This window comes from Pleurodeles waltl, chromosome 4_1, assembly GCF_031143425.1.
Source record: "Pleurodeles waltl isolate 20211129_DDA chromosome 4_1, aPleWal1.hap1.20221129, whole genome shotgun sequence".
In the NCBI taxonomy this organism is placed as follows: domain Eukaryota; kingdom Metazoa; phylum Chordata; class Amphibia; order Caudata; family Salamandridae; genus Pleurodeles; species Pleurodeles waltl.
The window spans coordinates 920,287,618-920,304,488 of NC_090442.1; the positions used below are offsets into that span (position 1 = coordinate 920,287,618).

Sequence of the window (16,871 nt, forward strand, 5' to 3'; positions counted from 1 at the left end):
GAGCTAACATCCTCTGAAAAAGGTGATACAGTTTTATCTTGGCCTACAGTAGCTCTTCATGGTTATACTTTTGGGTGGGAGAAATCTGAAGTGTTTCTCTTCCCCAGAAACTCAAAGTGCTCCTTGAGGACGATATTGATCAACAGATGTTCTAAAGTAAACGTGAACAAGCGGTGCCAAGTGACACCGCAGTGTTTTTTCATGCTTCTCATCCCATTCCTCTTTCCCCTGGGGACACCTGCTAGGACTCCTGTAGCTGTGGAGTCCTGAGAGGTGCTCCAAGAGGTCTGGGAGGAGAGCATCTCGCCTGCAGAAGATACCTGGTTTGCAGGTGAGTGGTTGTAACACCTATGCACAAGCCATGCTTATAGTTTGCCTGTCTTATTCTGGACTTCATATAAACTTTGCTGCTTGGCCTCCTGCTCCACTAGCCTTCTACACTAATCCCCTGTGAGGGCGACTTTATGTGTCAAGTCATGGCTGGGATGGTGTATATTTTCTGCCTCCCACTGGCATAGCTTCTTTTCCAGGATTCTGACTGTCTTGACCCCTTCCTTCTTTTTCCTTGCAAAATGGAAGATGAGGTGCCCTTTGATGACTGCTTTATATGCTTCCCAGAGACTAACTTTCAATTTTACTAACGTTGCATTTTTCTGAAAGTAATGGCCTGTTGCTCTTCACAGGAAACCCCTTGATTTACCAGTTGGTTGCTTCCAGTGGGTTCAGACCTCAACCCTGGCTGGATGGCTTATGGCCAGCGAGGAATGGACTCAGACTCCCTGTGCCAAGAATCATGTGTTTCCGAATCATAGCACCTGGGCCCCAGGCGTGATAAGGTAATCTATCCATGACATGCGTCATGCACTCACCTGGTTCCAACTGCGGAGATGATGTTGGACCTCTTATCCCCCCTGGGGCAGCAAATGAAAAAAGCTATCAAAACCTCACTTCACACACCGCTTCCGAGGGAAAGGTGTATTGGGACAAAATAAGAAAATATAGACGTGCGGCACCAGGGTGTGCTCTGCTGCATTGTGACATTGCGTAACAGGATATGCACTCCCTGTGCCTTTGTGTTAGTGAGGCACCGTAAACAATAATAGTTTACCAACAGTTCTTAGTATGCAATGACTAAGTATCTATTAACAATAACATATACTTGAAGGCTTCACCACAAATAGTACATCAGAGCATGTGCTCTCTCCCTAAAACATGGTAACATTAGCTCATACCCAATTGGCATATTTAATTTACTTGTATGTCCCTAGTAAAGTGCACTACATCTGCCCAGGGCCTGTAACATAAATGCTACCAGTGAGCCTGCAGCATTAATTGTGCCACCCACATAGGTAGCCCCTTAACCATGTCTTAGGCCTGCCATTGCAAGGCCTGCGTGTGCAGTTTTACTGACACTTCAAATTGGCATTTAGAACTTCCTGCCAAGCCTTAAACTCCCCTTTTATTACACATAAGTCACCCCTAAGGTAGGCCCAGTGTAGCCCACAGGACAGGGTGCTATGTACTTGTAAACGTTACAAGTTCAGATCGTGAAAAAAACACTCAAAGTGTTTTTTTCACTATTGTGAAGCCTGCTCCTCTCATATGCCAGCACTGGACATTCCCTTTTATACTTATAAGTAGTAATTTTTTATCTTAAAGGAGGGACATTATCATGTTTGGTAAGGTTGGAATGGTAGTGAGAAATCCTGCTTTTTGGTGGAGTTGAATGTAACATTAAATGCCACTTTTAGAAAGAAGGCCTTTCTCTGCACTTACTGCTCTCTGTGTCTTACAGCCTGTCTCTAATCCACATCTGGTCTGTACTGGTTGACAGTTCTACTGGTGCATTCCACCCAGACAGCCAGAATCACAGGACACTCAGCTGCATCTGCATTCATTTGCATACTGATGGGTCTTCCTGGGCAAGAAGTGTGAAGGGGCTCTCACACTTCTAGGGCTAGTGGCCTGACCCCACACAAAGGACTGATAACCCCCCACAGATCTCCTGCCAGACAGGACCGAGTTGATAGGGGAACTGGTGTGTGTCAAAACCACTCTTTGACTTCTTCTCCACTTCAAAGGCACATTTGAGTATATATACTGAGTCTGTGAACCCCTAAAATCAGACACTTCTGGACCTACAAATGGACTCTATCAGAGGGACTGCCGTGCTCCCCAAAGGACTCATCTGGACTGCCTTTCTGGAAGGACTGCTCTCCTGCTTGTTGCCCTGCTACTCTCTGACTCTGATTTCCACCACAAGTGATCTCCAAAGGCTTGAACTGAGCTTGCCTCCTAATAAAGAAGTCTCAGGGCATCAAAGACTTCACCAGGGAGAGAAAATCCACTGCGTCGGAAAATTGACACGACGCCTGCAAAAATCGACGCATCTCTGTCAGAATCGACACATCGTCTGTCTCATGGCTGAAAAATCGTGCCTTCCAACTTAAACCTACCAGCTCTGTGCCAAGCTACTGGAGGGTGAGCACAGGATAATGTAGGTTCTGTTGTGACATACGCTGACTGGGACTGTAGTCTCTACTTGGACAGGGTGTATACCTCTGCCAACTAAAGACCCAATTTCTAACACTGTGCAAACCAAAACTCTAATTAAACAATAGTACAAGGTATTCAATTAGCTAATGTGCTTTTGGAGAGCCTGCCATAGTGTTAAGTGCAATTGGATGATGGGCCCTCGGGGAGGTTTGTCCTGGTGCCTCAGTAGGCCATGAAGTTCCACAGGGGAAATACCCACTGTACAGAGACAACATGTAGCAAGCTGTACCCGAGGCATGAGAGTGATGCCTGCCTATAGTATTCTCCTCCTGTTATAAATCCACAAGCCCCAGATCCTCTGTAAATGTGGGTAAATGTCTGTCCCCATCCCCTGCTTACCCCGGGTGACCTTGTCCCATTCTCCCAGTGCAGTGAGATTGAAATCTCTCCCCCACCCCAGCATTAGTGTGTGCAACATGAAAAGCAGCCATTTTCCCACATGCCCCAGGGCCTTTGACTCTAGCCCTATTAGGAGATACCAGGAGCCCCCCGACTCCCACCCAGATCTGGCTCAGCACAACAACAACAAATCTCAGGGTCCATCCTTGGTTGTATAATCTGTAATGGGAGGAATTTGTGAGCCAGAATGCCGACTACTCATGACCCTGTCATAAATCCAAAGTGAGCCAGTAATATGTACCTGCCTTTTACCAAGAACCCACAATTTTCTCCCACCAAGTGAGTCTCTTGAAAGAAGACAATACTGTGACTCTCTCTGTATAAATATCTGGATGTCATTCCCTCTTCAGCTTGTGTCCTTGACCATTTACATTCCAAGATAATATGGTGAGCCCACACCCCTCAGTGCGCCACTTGGTAGTCATGTGTACTGTAGGTAGTGAATAGTCTTTGGGTGCCACTCTTTTTGAGTGTGCACGTCCCCCTGACATGTTGATCAACCACTGCCTATTTATAAACTCCCCCTACATACATTCACAAACTACTGGTTTCAAATGACTTGGGTCCCCAATGCTTGTGGGATCTGATGCCTTCCTATTCCCATTAATAAACCTCATCTTCAACTTCTGAGTTATAGGTCTCCTTAAGTCACCTGAGTGAAGGAATGTCACTCACTTGGTAGGAGTACATTAAACTCTATCATCCAAACTCTTTGCACCGTTCCCCCGCATGCACCACCGTTGAACTGTCATCTCATCGCTTGCTGTGCCATAGGTCTTAGTGTTTGATCCAAGTGGCCACAGTCCGATTGTGTTGCCCTCTCATTAATCAGATGGTGGCACCACGCCCCTGTCATTTTGTGGCTCACTGGTCTTTGGTCTCATTGGTGATTTGAGTCCCTTTCCTCGCTGTCCATTTTTCACCGTAGGAGGCTGGCCTGGTTTGAATGTGGGTACCTAAGGTACTTATACCTTATATCACGTCCAGTTATCCCTTATTAGTTAAATGTAGGCAGTGTCTAGCAGCTTAGGCTGTTTAGGGGTAGCTGTAGCAGAGCAGCCAAGGCTGAACTAGGAGACATGCAAGGCTCTTGCAAAACCACTATAGTCACACAGAACTTATACACAATAAAAGACAATACTCAGTGTTACCAAAAATAAAGGTACTTTATTTTAGTGACACAAGGCCAAAAATATCTTAGAGGCAATACTCTTTCTGGAGGTAAGTATTAAGCACAATATATACACTAGTAACCAAAGTCAGGTAAATAAACAGTCATAGAATAATGCAAACAGTGAAAAACACAATAGATTGCAATGGGCCTAGGGGCAACACACACCATATACTAAAATTGTGGAATGTGAAGGTCGGATTCACCCCCCTAGGCAAGTTTAGTGTGTAGAGGGGTGCTGGGAGTGTAGGAAAACACCAAAGGTAAGTAAAGTACCCCACCCGAGAGCCCAGGAAAGCAGGAGTAAAGTACAGCAAGTTTCCACAGAACACACTACAAGTTGTGATGAGGAATTATGCAAGAACCAAACAAGACTGCAAGCAAACAACAATGGATTCCTGGACCTGAAGACATGTGGAGAGAGGAGACCATGTCTCAACTCGGACTGAAGAGACAAAGGGGGCTCTCAGCACTTCAGAGAGCCCTCAGAAGACCAGGCAGCACCCACAGGAGTCCCAGGACATGGGGACCAAGGAGCTGCAAAGTGCAGTCACCGCAGCACCACACAGGAGGATCCCACGGCGCCGGAGAACAACTCAAGGAGCTGTGCATCGCAGGATAGAGTGCTGGGGACCTGGGCTACGCTGTGCACGAAGAACTTTTGGAAGAAGTGCACAGAAGCCCATGGAGCTGCAGACGACATGATGCACATAGGTACTGTCTGGCACAGGGAGGCAAGCCCTTACCTCCACCAATTTTGGACAGCTCGACCTTTGGACAGTCAGGATCACTTCGGTCCACCACTTGTGTTCCAGGGATCAAGCTCATTAACGGGAGAGGAGTCCCAGAGTACCAGTCATCATTGCAGAGAGGTGCCTGCTGAAGCAGGGAAGTGACTCCATCACTCCACTGGATATTCCTTTGGTTCTTCTGGTGCAGGGTGATGACAGGTAGTCCTCAGAGCGCACACAACTTGGAAACTTTTGCAGTTGTTGGCTGGGGCTGAAGTTGCAGATCACAGTAGCCTTCCTGGATACTTTGTTGCAGTTAAAGCGGTTCCTGGAGCAGTCTGCAGTTGATCCGGCGGTCAGAAGCTGAAGCAGAGGAGTCCTGGTGCAGTCTTGCAAACCGAATCTGAGGAAACACCCAGAGAAGAGAGCCTAAAAAGCCCTGAGAGGGGGATTAGTTACCTACCTAGGTATGCACCTATCGGGAAGGGTCTCTGCTGTCACCTGCTGGCACTGGCCACTCAGAGGGTCCACACTCCTTGAAATCCAAGATTGCTAATGCAAGGGACACTCTAGAGGCACTCTGGGCACCACCCCTAGGGTGGTGATGGACAGGGGAGTGGTCACTCCCCTTTCCTTTGGCCAGTTTCGCACCAGAGCAGGGACTGGGAGTCCCTGAACTGGTATAGACTGGATCATGCAAGGATGGCACCGTTTGTGCCCTTCAAAGCATTTCCAGAGTCTCTGGGAGGATACCCCTCTCATGCCTGTAACACCTATTTCCAATAGGAGAGGGTGTAACACCCATCCCCTAAAGGAAAAGCACTGTTCTACCTTCCTGGGATTGAGCTGCTCAATCCCCAGGAGGGCAGAAACCTGTCTGTGAGGTGGCAGCAGCTGGGGCTGCAGTGGAAACCTCAAAGAGCTGGTTTGGCAGTACTGGGGGTACATGGTGGAGCCCCCAGGGTGCATGGAATTGGCCTCCCAATACCAGATTTGGATTGGGGGTTCAAATTTACAATCTTAGACACCTCATGTGGCCATATTCGGAGTTACCATTGTGAAGCTACATATATGTACAGACATATATGTAATGCATGCTTATAATAGTGTCCCCGCACTCACAAAGTCCGTGGAATTGGCCCTGGACAATGTGTGAGTACCTTTGCTAGTGCAAGGGAGCCCTAACGCACAGTAACTTTGCACTTAACCTTTCGTAACTGAAGGATAGACATATAGGTGATTTATAAGTTACCGGGGCAGTGAAAATGGCTGTGAAATAGTGTGTGCACTATTTCATTCAGGCTGCAGTGGCAGTCCTGAAAGAGTGTTTGTATGAGCTCCTTATAGGTGGAAAAAGAAATGCTGCAGCCCATAAGGATCTCCTGGAACCCAAATGCCCTGGGTACCTAAGTACTATATACTAGGGACTTATAAGGGGGTTCCAGTATGCCAATCTGATTCGGAATATGGAGTCACTAAACTATAGTGACAAATTTGGTAAACAGAGAGAGCATAAGCACTGGAGTTCTGATTAGCAGAACTCCAGTGACACAGTCAAGCATACTGACAACACATATAGGCCACAAACTATGAACACTGGGGTCGTGACTAGCAGGATCTCAGTGAGACAGTAAAAACACACTGACAAATAGGTCTCAAATTGTAAGCACTGGGGTCCTGATTAGCAGGATCCCAGTGAGACAATAAAAACACGCTGACGAACACTGATAAATAGGCCACAAATGGGGGTAACCATGCTAGGAAGAGGCTACTTTCTCACACCGGTCTATGTTCCTCAAGCCACTACCAAGTATCATCCACAGATCTGAAAAACCAGGAGCACCCTTCGACCATTACCTTCAAGTGTGCTGGGAAACTCATCATGTATCGCAGGTACCATCTCTGGAGCTGTGCCTTCACCTTATCAGAAGATCTGTGCCAAGCTTCTTCTTTTTAGTGTAGTCTGGGAAAATCATTATGGCATGGTTATTGAACTGCAGGGGACTTCGCTAATGGGCTACAACCAGGATTGTTTTGCAGTATCAGAAGTTGAGGATAGTGGCCAGGAGAGGCCGTGGTCTGGCCCTAGACCTCAGAGTGGCCCCATGCACCTGTTGTTCTTACTCGACCACAAAGTGTGGGGAAAGTTTGCTTGGTTTAAGTGTATAATGAACCAGGTTCTCGAATGAAAAGAAAAAATTAACACTCCGCGTCCGAGCACTCTGCCTTTTCCGGTACACCGTTCAGACATTCTTTGTTGCACTTGGACCATCTCTTTACTTCATTTGCCCGTGCATTTAGTTGGTGGGTCTCTCTTTAAGTGGGCGCACTTCTGCTTGCAGGGTTTGAGTGTACGTTGCTTCTGTTAGAGTGACCTCCATTTGAATCTTTCCAGAGACCTTCCCCATATCTCTGCAGAGTAGATTGCTATCCACTGCCACTGTTTCTTTCTTGTTTTCCAGGGCAGAGCAGGTATCTTGGATGGCAAGGAGTAATTTTTGAGGGAGGGATTTTGCTTTTCCACCGGTCCTGCTCCAGGGGTTTCAGTGAGCTTTCCATCTCTACCTCAAACTGCGTATTCGTCCATTCTGTTGGTTTGCAGGAGCTTTGTGGATGTATTGCGCTACATCTTCCCACATTGTATGGAGGGCGGTCCCAGACAGTGCCAGGGGCCCAATTCCAGATGCAGCTCCCCACTGGGACCAAATACGTGTTTAATTAAAAACCTCACTTTTCACAGTTACTGGTGGCCATTGCAATCGCTCCCTCAAATACTCAACTCTTTAGGCCAAGGCCCTGTCGTCAGGGTCCTGCCTGGGGGTCACCGTTGTGTGTGGGGCAGAGGAGCCTTTATGAATGGGGAAGAAATCAACCCCTGATACCTCTGCTGGTATTAGAATGGCTTACCAGGCCATGGTCAGGTCGGCGGCCTCACCTGCTGTCGCCATCCGTGGCGGTTCGGCATCTTGGATTTTGGCTCTGGCTGCCGAGTGGTCAAGATCAGGTTGAACCACAGAGTTTTTTCGCTCCCCCGAGGCAGCTTTCGATCCCTAGGTGGTTGCCTTGCCTTCCACCACCGGGATACACTGCCTGACAGCGGGAAGATCACAAATAACAGGCGGTGCTGTGATTACTCAGCTGTATCGCGTGCTCCTGATGTCACCCTGTCAAATGGTCTGAGCCATGCGCCCCACAGACAAAGTATTCATTCAAAGATGCACCTCAGATTCAGAGTAAAAATCTATAAATTGTGAGTTGGAGGATCATAGTTCTTTGACAATATAGCAAAAACTTCAGAATTCTTTGCCAACCAAACAAATTGTCCTGGCCATCGGATCTTTCACAAAGCTTAAAAGACATTGTTATGCCCACACATATAAGACACATGATTGTCCATTTGCTGACATGAATATGAAGTCATATGCAATGGTTGGCAACTCAGCAACCTTCCACATGGTAAATAGTAGTAACTATCAGTCAAATGACACACCTCTTTTACACCTGTGTGCCATTTAAAGAAACGGACTCCCACTGAATACACAGGCGCTAATGCAAGATATACTCCCTCAAGCCTAGAAGTGCCTACCCCTTTTTGTGTCACAATTGCAACACACGCTAGATCCTTGTGTACCTTAAATACTTACACGTACATGTCACCCGACGCCCATCCCTCAGTTCTGCATACGTCACAGTCCATATGACCATTCCTCCGCCACTATGCAATGACAACACTGCTCTGCATCTTTGCAAAACTCCACAATGTGTAGTTGTCATGTAGCAATTCTAGACTTTTCAAAAGTACAATTGGTGCAAGCCCCAGTAAACTCCGCACAACACACTAGCTTATTTTTAACACCCTTCTCGTCCAAACATTTATATGCCCCTGCGCGCCTCGAAGAAGCGCTACGTAAATGCTACTACTATTGTGGCTTCTCTACTGACAGGAACACACTATATAAAGTAATGACAGAGTTTTTTTTTTTTTTTTTTTAAATAAGTGTAGTACTTGCTCATTACATGTCAGACTACTGGTCCTCGATAAAATATCTTAATATTGAGTGTACAAACTGCTCTGTCCCAAAGCAGAATGGGGTACCACTGCGGACCTGAAAGCAAAAAAAAGAAAAAATATGCACGAGCGTGATAAAAACGACCTTGCACGGTACTATATGTGGTAGCAAGGCATCCCGGACTTGCCAGAACAGACCCTAGGAGTTTTTTTCTATTTTGATGAGCGCTTTCGATCGGGTCATTCTGCGCCCCAGGTTGATGCAACATTGTAGCTCTACTTATATGTTTCTGGCATGCCCAGGTTTTTAGTTTTCAGAATCTTATCACCATACTCTTTGCTGGTTTTTGTTATTAACGGTTGTATCGAAATGGACATTACGATTTCTCCGCTCGTAAATGTACTTGCCTGCATAATAAAAAGGAGATATAAATAGATCAACAATTGAGCCTGCTATCCGTTCTCTATCATCTGAGATTAATTAGTAAAACAACGTCACGTTTTACCCCACCCCTCAAACTCGAGCAGCAGGACAGCCTGGCTGCCGCTGCAGCGCCCCAGCCCTGCTCCAGCGAGGAGGTGCCTTCCTGCAGCCTGCATCCAGCAATATGTTTCCCATCCCAGTATCCTTTCCCTTGCCAACCCTCTGCCTTCCTCTCCGTTGCCAGGCACACACAAGCAGCCTCTCTTTCGCGCTGCACTACCGGGTCAGGCAGCGGAGCCCGCAGCCAGTCCCACTGCTCCTCCCACCCCCTCTCCGTTTCCATCCATCCCTCCCCCTCCTCCCCTGCCTGCTGCCAGTTACTATTCAACTAGTGCACACACACATACGTACACACACAGTTACAGCTGCTACAAGGGATGTCAGCTAACAACACATCCATCACAAACCCGGACACAGTACTGCACCTCCAAACGGGCAGGCTCAAAGCAAGAAGCAGTTGCGGCTCTCACGCCTGCCCCCACTCCCTGCTGCATGCTATATGATCCAGAGGGGTGCACCGTAGCATCCCTGCCTCTCAAGCTTTCACCACACACAAGCACGCGCACCCCAGCCCCTGCGGCCACCTCCACCTGCCATGTCCAAAAGCCTGAAAAAGAAGAACCACTGGACCAACAAAGTGCACGAATGCGTCCTTGCCAGGAACGGAGAGGGGGAGCTGGGCTTTGAGATGAAAGGGGGCGCGGAGAACGGGCAGTTCCCCCACCTGGGCGAGGTGAAGCCCGGCAAGGTGGCTTATCAGAATGGCAAGTTAGTCCCGGAGGAGCTGCTGCTGGAGGTGAACGAGACCCCCGTGGCCGGCCTCACCACCAGGGATGTGCTGGCCGTGATCAGGCACTGTAAGGATCCCATCAGGTTCAAGTGCGTCAAGCAAGGTAAGACTGCTGACGTCTGCCCCACCGCCAGGGACGCTGCGTGCTCTGCGTGGCTCGTGCTCGCTGCGGCTCTTTAGCTGCTGTGGCTCACACTTCAGCACCGCAAGCAGGTTCACTTTGGTGCAGTGACAGCTGTTCTTCAAGCAACTTTGTTTGGGATCTTAAAGCACTTTTTAAGAAGTGCGCGTTAGGATTCCTCGGGTAAATGTGAGCCGATAAAGTGGGTGAAAATTTGAAGTGACGTGGTTAGCGCTAAGTGAATCTAAGGCGCATCATTGTCTATAATGTGCATTGGGGGGCACAGTTCTTTGTGAGGAAGGAGTTAACATGTGAGTCAGTCCGTAATAAAAGAAAATGGCTGTGAAAATATTTATGGAATGCTAGGCTGGCACCAAGCTGGAGAGGTAACTGGAAGTGGCAGTGGTGCACAATAAAGAAACATGCTACTCCCGCGTGCCCAGCTGTGTTTATTTTATCTGAGAAGCTGAAAACTAAGCTAAAAGGAGAATTGGTTGTGAATTATGCTTTTATATGTCTTTTGAGGGTGGAAAACAAATTTTACTGAGGCAAGTTTGTTTCTGAAACAAACGTGAGGGCAACTCGAGGGAAAGGACAATGGCTTCAGTTAAAAAAAAAAACTAAAAAAACAAACGCGAACTGACTCTACTTTGTTAAAGTTTGCCAAAGTTTTAGAATTGCACCTGGGAACTATTCCTATGCGTTGGGGCATGAACAATGGGAGCTTGATATGCTTGGTAGCTCAATGACAGGTCTTCTGTGGACGCAGAGTAACAGGGTGGGCGTGGGCTAGCCGAAATGCCGCATTTCTCTCACCCTCGGAAAGCGAGGAACTACTGCTTCGGGAGCTCTCGGAGTGTGCTTCAGGGGTTAGCTATCGATAGTGCAGCTGGTGCAGCGTCGCCGGGGCCCTGGGGTCTGAGTGGCCATGTGCACTCCAAGTATGGCTGCATGCCAGTGCCTAACCCAGGGGTGGGACACTCATATTGCCCGACTGCACTAGCGCCCCTGCTACCTTTGTACGTCACTCGTGTGCTTGCTGAGATGTCACCGCGAAGAAAGTAGAAAATGTGATAATCAGATAGATGCTTATGAACTATATGGCGTAGAAACAGGCACGTGGTTGTTGGCGGACGCAGTGTTTATACGCAGGTGTTATTTTAGTACTTTTCATCCGTACAAACTTCGAGCAAAGTTGATTTCTTCACTGTCGAAGGTGTCCCGACATCTATGATTCGGGGTTAGAGTTCTACCCTCAGACTACTGACTTGCACAGTTCCTTTATGACACGACCACAGGACAATGCTTCTGTTTCCAAACTTACTTTTAATCAAGGCATACCGACCACTTAATTTGTTATTTTTTGCTAATATTTATAGAGTACCGTGTTCCTGTGTGGTGAACCGTCGACCTTTAATAACTTTAGAGTTATGTTCTAATAGTTGCATCCATTAGCACACAGGAAATGAGTTTTTGGATTGCTAACAACTTTGGCAAAGTCTAACAAATCTTCAGAAAGCTTTCAAATCATTCTTTAAAAGTCCAGTCTTGTAAAATTGGGTATCGATTTATCAGCATTTTGTGAAACTCCATCCAGCAGATTTTACAAAAATCCCCAAAAGAAGAGCATGAAGAAACGTATAGGCATGGTCAGTGCTTAATTTGTGCTTTTTTTTCCAGTGCTGAGCACCGGCACTTATTTGTGAGGGCCGGGGCTTATTCTTACGCGTCAAGCATTTGCTGCGAGCAAAAGACACATACGTGAAAGACGGAAGAAGGAAAAACGAAAAAGAGTCATAAAGGGAGAAAGTAGAAAGTTGTAGAATGAGCTGAAGGGGCAGGGGTGGCCGTAAATGGATCGAAGAGGCCCGAGATGGCTTCAGGATTGGGCTGCCTCAGTATTCAGTGCTTGCTGATTTAAATACAGCAGCCGCGTATTGAAGAGATCGCCTTGAGCACCGGAACCTCCTAATTTACAAATTAAGCACAGGGCATGGTTAGTTTAGTACTTAGCCCTGCATATGGATATGAGGACTTCAAAATGTAAGTATGAACTGGAGAAGTGATTAGCTGCAAAAAGCTCAAGACTTTTCGCTCCACTGTGTTGAGTCTGCAGGTTCAATTATGGAAGTAAAGTGACCACACTCCTCCAACCGAGATATCAAGACATGCTACAAAGGGACACAAAAAACCCTTCTCATTTTAAGAAGGTTAAACAATGTACATAGAGTATGCAAGTAGCAACAACAGTCTCTAGACAACTACGTGCATTTACAGGCGTATTTAAGACAATCCCATTGCTCATATGGTGATATGAAAACACTTCCTGATGTCTTCTGCACTACGTTCTTGTTTGGGAACTTTAAAAATAAATAGTGAGAAGGGAGCTCTGGGCTGAGTGTCTGTGCACAGGGCATGGCCAACGGCACCACGTTGTGCACAATACCTAGAGAGAATGGTGGGAGTGCACCTGCAGGTACTCGGGGTTAGAGTTCTACCCTCAGACTACTGACCTGCACAGTTCCTTTATGACACGACCACAGGCTGTGTTCCTCAAGTATGGTGGTCATGTATAAATAATAATTCCACACATAGGGCCTGATTTAGTTTTTGACGGATGGGTTACTCTGTCACAAACGTGATGGATATCCTGTTCATCATATTACGATCTCCATAAGCTATAATGGGATCGTAATACGGTGGACTAGATATCCATCATGTTTGTGATGGAATAACCCTGTCTGCCAAAAGCTAAATCAAGCCCTTGGGGCCTGATTTAGATCTCAGGGCAGGGGTTACTCTGTCGTAATGCTGACAGTTATCCCATTTTATGCCATTGTTTTCAATGCTATTTAGATGTTGGCAGATGGGATACCCGTCACTGTTGCAATGGAGTAACCCCTCTGCGAGATCTAAATCAGGCCTTTAGTCTCTGGCCATACCGTGGGACTTGCAGGACATACCCCGTAGGTTTGCAGGCTGGAGTACTACAGAAAGTACCTGTATGGCACTGAAGGAAGCTGTGCTATTTATTTACCACAGTCAAAGCATACCATTAAAAAAACACAGAATTCTCCCAACAAACTAGGACTAAGGGCCATTATTGTATTTTATTACAATCAAATTTGAATCTACTTTAACAAAAATAGCTTTTATATTTCCAGAGAAAACCATAGCTGAAGAGATTATATTGCACTGATCCCAAACTAAACAAGCATTTGCAAAGCCAATAGGTGTGGCTCAGCTGCCATTTTTCGGCTTTTCCAATACTTGTTTCGTCACAGCTTTTGTAAAACTTTGTGTAATGGTAGCATCTGTCCATGGCCAATATAATTATTTAAAAATATATATATATATTTTTTCTTCTTAAAAAGCACACGTTGTTGTTGTCTGTGGCATTAAGCACACTACTTTGTGTGCAGATGTGCTCCTTGTGAAAGAGCAGAATGTCTTCACTCATAATGAAGTTAGTCAATAGCTACAGTTGGCTGATATGATGCCCCAGCTATATTCTGTAATGGGCAGAATAAATATGTGAGTGAGGCAAAAACAGATCAGTAGACGAAGAGGGCTGGCTGAAGCCCCTAAAAATAAGTATATTATATTAATAATTTTAGTAAATTCAAAAGGTCTTGCCTAATGCCAGACCTAAAAAAACACTCATATTTGACTTTTATGGTTAGCTATACATCTTAATCATATGAAAGCACTGCTCCTGACCTTAAAAACGATACCCAAGAAGACAATATTTGCATATTATTGATCAGTGGCATTTAAATCTCTGATTATATCATATTTACATATAATTGGATAGTACACATTGCAAACAAAACCAGCTTTATGTATAAAAAGACACCCGATTTGGTCAATAAGTTGTGCCTTTTGGGCTGATTGGCTTTGCCAGTGAACAGCACTCCCACTGCTGAGCAGCATCGTTAAAAGCATCAAACTTAAAAAATGTGTCACTTTTTTGGCATGTACCTACAAAATGATGCACACTTTTATTTAATAAAGTGCTGGGTAGGGTGTGAAGAAACATGGCAGTGGGGTCGGAAGCAACATGTGGGTTGTAAGGAGGCATAGATAGTGGGAGTTAACTTGGAGGGTGGGGTTGGGAAGCAAAGCAAAACATGGCTTGCAGAAGCTGTAAGAGAGGGCCTCTTTTTGACATGGTTTTCTCTCACTTTTTGTCTGATGTGTTCTAGAAATCGTAGTGCCCAGGGTCCCTGCTAACCAGGTTCCCTGGGCCAGAGCTCTTTCCCTAAATCTGATGTGAAGGATTGGCACAATTGGATACACCCTTAGCTACCACTATAAGTACCTAGTAAAGGGGCACCTAGGTTCCCAAGGGAATGGGGTCCTATGAGCAGGCCCCCGAGGGCAGCAGCACTGATTGTGCCACACTCTAGGGCAGTGGTCTTCAAACTTTTTAATGCCGCGCCCCCCCAATTGAAAAATAAAAATCATTGGGCCCCCCCTCAGAATTTTTCACATTTATTTTAGAAAGATGGCAATGTTTAAATAGGTCTAAACCTATTTAAACATTGCAGTTAAGTATTGTTACCTTTTTAAAACTGCAATAACATGTTTTTGCTTAAAACAAAGGCATGTTATCTATATAATATTTCTTTTGGCCAGAGTTTGGCGCCCCCCCTGGGATCACTTGAGGCCCCCCAAGGGGGGCCCGCCCCCCAGTTTGAAGACCTCTGCTCTAGGGCCATGCATCCAGATGCACCTAGACTAGCACTGCCATTGCAGACTGAGTGTCCTGGTGCAAACCTAAAATTCAAACTCAACATGGCACCCTGTCTGTGTGCCTGTCTACCATACACTGCATTTACTATGGGTAAGACACCCCTCTGGCAGGCCTTATTGCCCTCAGACAGGGTGCTCCGTATTATATGTGAAGGCATAGTTGCATGAGCAATATGCCCCCATTGTGTCCTTGCCACACCTGGGACATAGTGAGTGAACAGAGTAGCCATTTTAATGATAGCCATTTTAATGAATCTACTGGACACTGGTCAAACATGAGTTTCCCAGCTACATGATGGAAACTCTGAACCCTGGGTTGTTTGGTATCAAACAACTCAGAATGATAAATTCAAACTGGTGCCAGTATTGGATTTATCCCTAAATGTACCTAGGGGTCACCTTAGGGGTGGCCCCTGCAAACGCTAACCTAACCTAACCTAACCTAACCTAACCTAACCTAACCTAACCTAACCTAACCTGGCATGGTTGCTGACTGGTCTTATCCAGCTGCCACTTCCACACAGCCAATATACAAACCATGGGGGGAAGCCTGCTTCTCCCGTTTGTAAGGAAATGCCCTTCCTTTGTGGAGGAGCTCACACCCACTCGCTCAGGAATGTGCACTGTCCTGGCAGTGAGCCTGCTGCTAGCAGCAGCTAGTATCCCCCTTTGCAAACCCCCACTTTTGGTGGGAGCAAAGGCGGGAAACCTAACAAAGGGTATGGGGAGTGGCTTAACCTGGCATGCGCCAACCCTAAGATGTTGCCTGCGAGGTGGGCCCTCAAATTCAGTTTCCTCCATCTTGGAATGGAGGTAAATAGCCATTTAGGTTTAGGGAAGTGACACTTCCCACAGGAAGTGGTCACTATAGTGGGTGTAGCCATCCAAAGGTAAGTGTCCCATACTACCAGGTTCCCCCTAAAACGCCCACTAAATTCAGTATTTAGTGGGCACCCCTAGACCAAGAAATGAGATTCGAAAGGACAAAGAAGAAGATAGCTCAAAGAAGACCATAGCAAGAGAACTGAGGACTGCTGCATGAGATGAGTAGCCAAGACCCTGCCTTCTGCATCTGTGTCCCGATGACACAGCAATGACAGCCCAGATGAGACCTACAAGTGTGTCAACTTTGGTGGCACTGCAATGTTCAGTGGCCGAGTCATGCCAATACCCCAGGTACTGGCCAGTGGACGTCAGACTGCAAGAAAAACAGCTCCCCCAGAGCTGCAACTGGACCAGGAGGAAGCCCCAGTCAAGGGACTTCAGGAACACCCTGGACCTCCCGCCAGAGTGCCACTGTTGTCCTGTGACCCAGGCTCAAAGAACCTTACCTCCAGCTCTAAAGGGCGCCATTGCACACAGCTCCTGGATCACCAACTCGCCCTGCATCCGGCCGCCCTGCGCTTTGCAACGAGGAACTATCTGTGCTCCACAGGTCCCTAACCCCTTGTGACCTCGGCAGCCTAAGGGGATCCCAAGGCACCACCTTTAAGTTTGCAAACCTTCTCCTTTTCCAGGTGTCCACTCCAAGTTCCCCTTCGCTGTGCCAAGTGACTTTCCAGCTCTGCTCATGCCAAGGCCCGAGGCTCTCCAGCTAGCACAAGGTGCCCACTGACTGCTTCAACCATCCTCAAAGAGAAGAAAGTGGTAACCCAATCGTATGATTTTTAATGCATTTTTAAAAGTGACTACCTATTGATTCCTATGGTGTGTAATTACACACAGAAAGACTAACTTTATTAAAACTTTGAAAAATCATAACCCAAAAAGTACTCAACATATCCTGGTCTTAAAAATTATATAAAAATTTGAAGTACTTTTATAAAATTGGTCTTGAGTTATTTCTTGAGTGTGT

At 46.5% G+C, this 16,871-nt stretch overlaps 1 protein-coding gene across 7 annotated transcripts in view; it reads left to right on the top strand.

Annotated features, from left to right (window-relative positions):
* Positions 1-9,653: 9,653 nt before the first annotated feature.
* Positions 9,654-16,871, top strand: part of MAGI2 (membrane associated guanylate kinase, WW and PDZ domain containing 2) — a 2,755,167-nt gene continuing 2,747,949 nt past the window's right edge. For 4 of the 7 annotated variants that reach the window (XM_069229692.1, XM_069229696.1, XM_069229694.1 and 1 more), the window contains exon 1: positions 9,658-10,243. In XM_069229692.1, coding sequence (XP_069085793.1) covers positions 9,946-10,243 — 298 coding nt within the window. In that variant the 5' untranslated portion in view covers positions 9,658-9,945. Of the gene's footprint in view, positions 10,244-16,871 lie in introns of all 7 variants that reach the window. The other 3 variants (XM_069229701.1, XM_069229700.1, XM_069229695.1) reach the window with 3 other exon arrangements.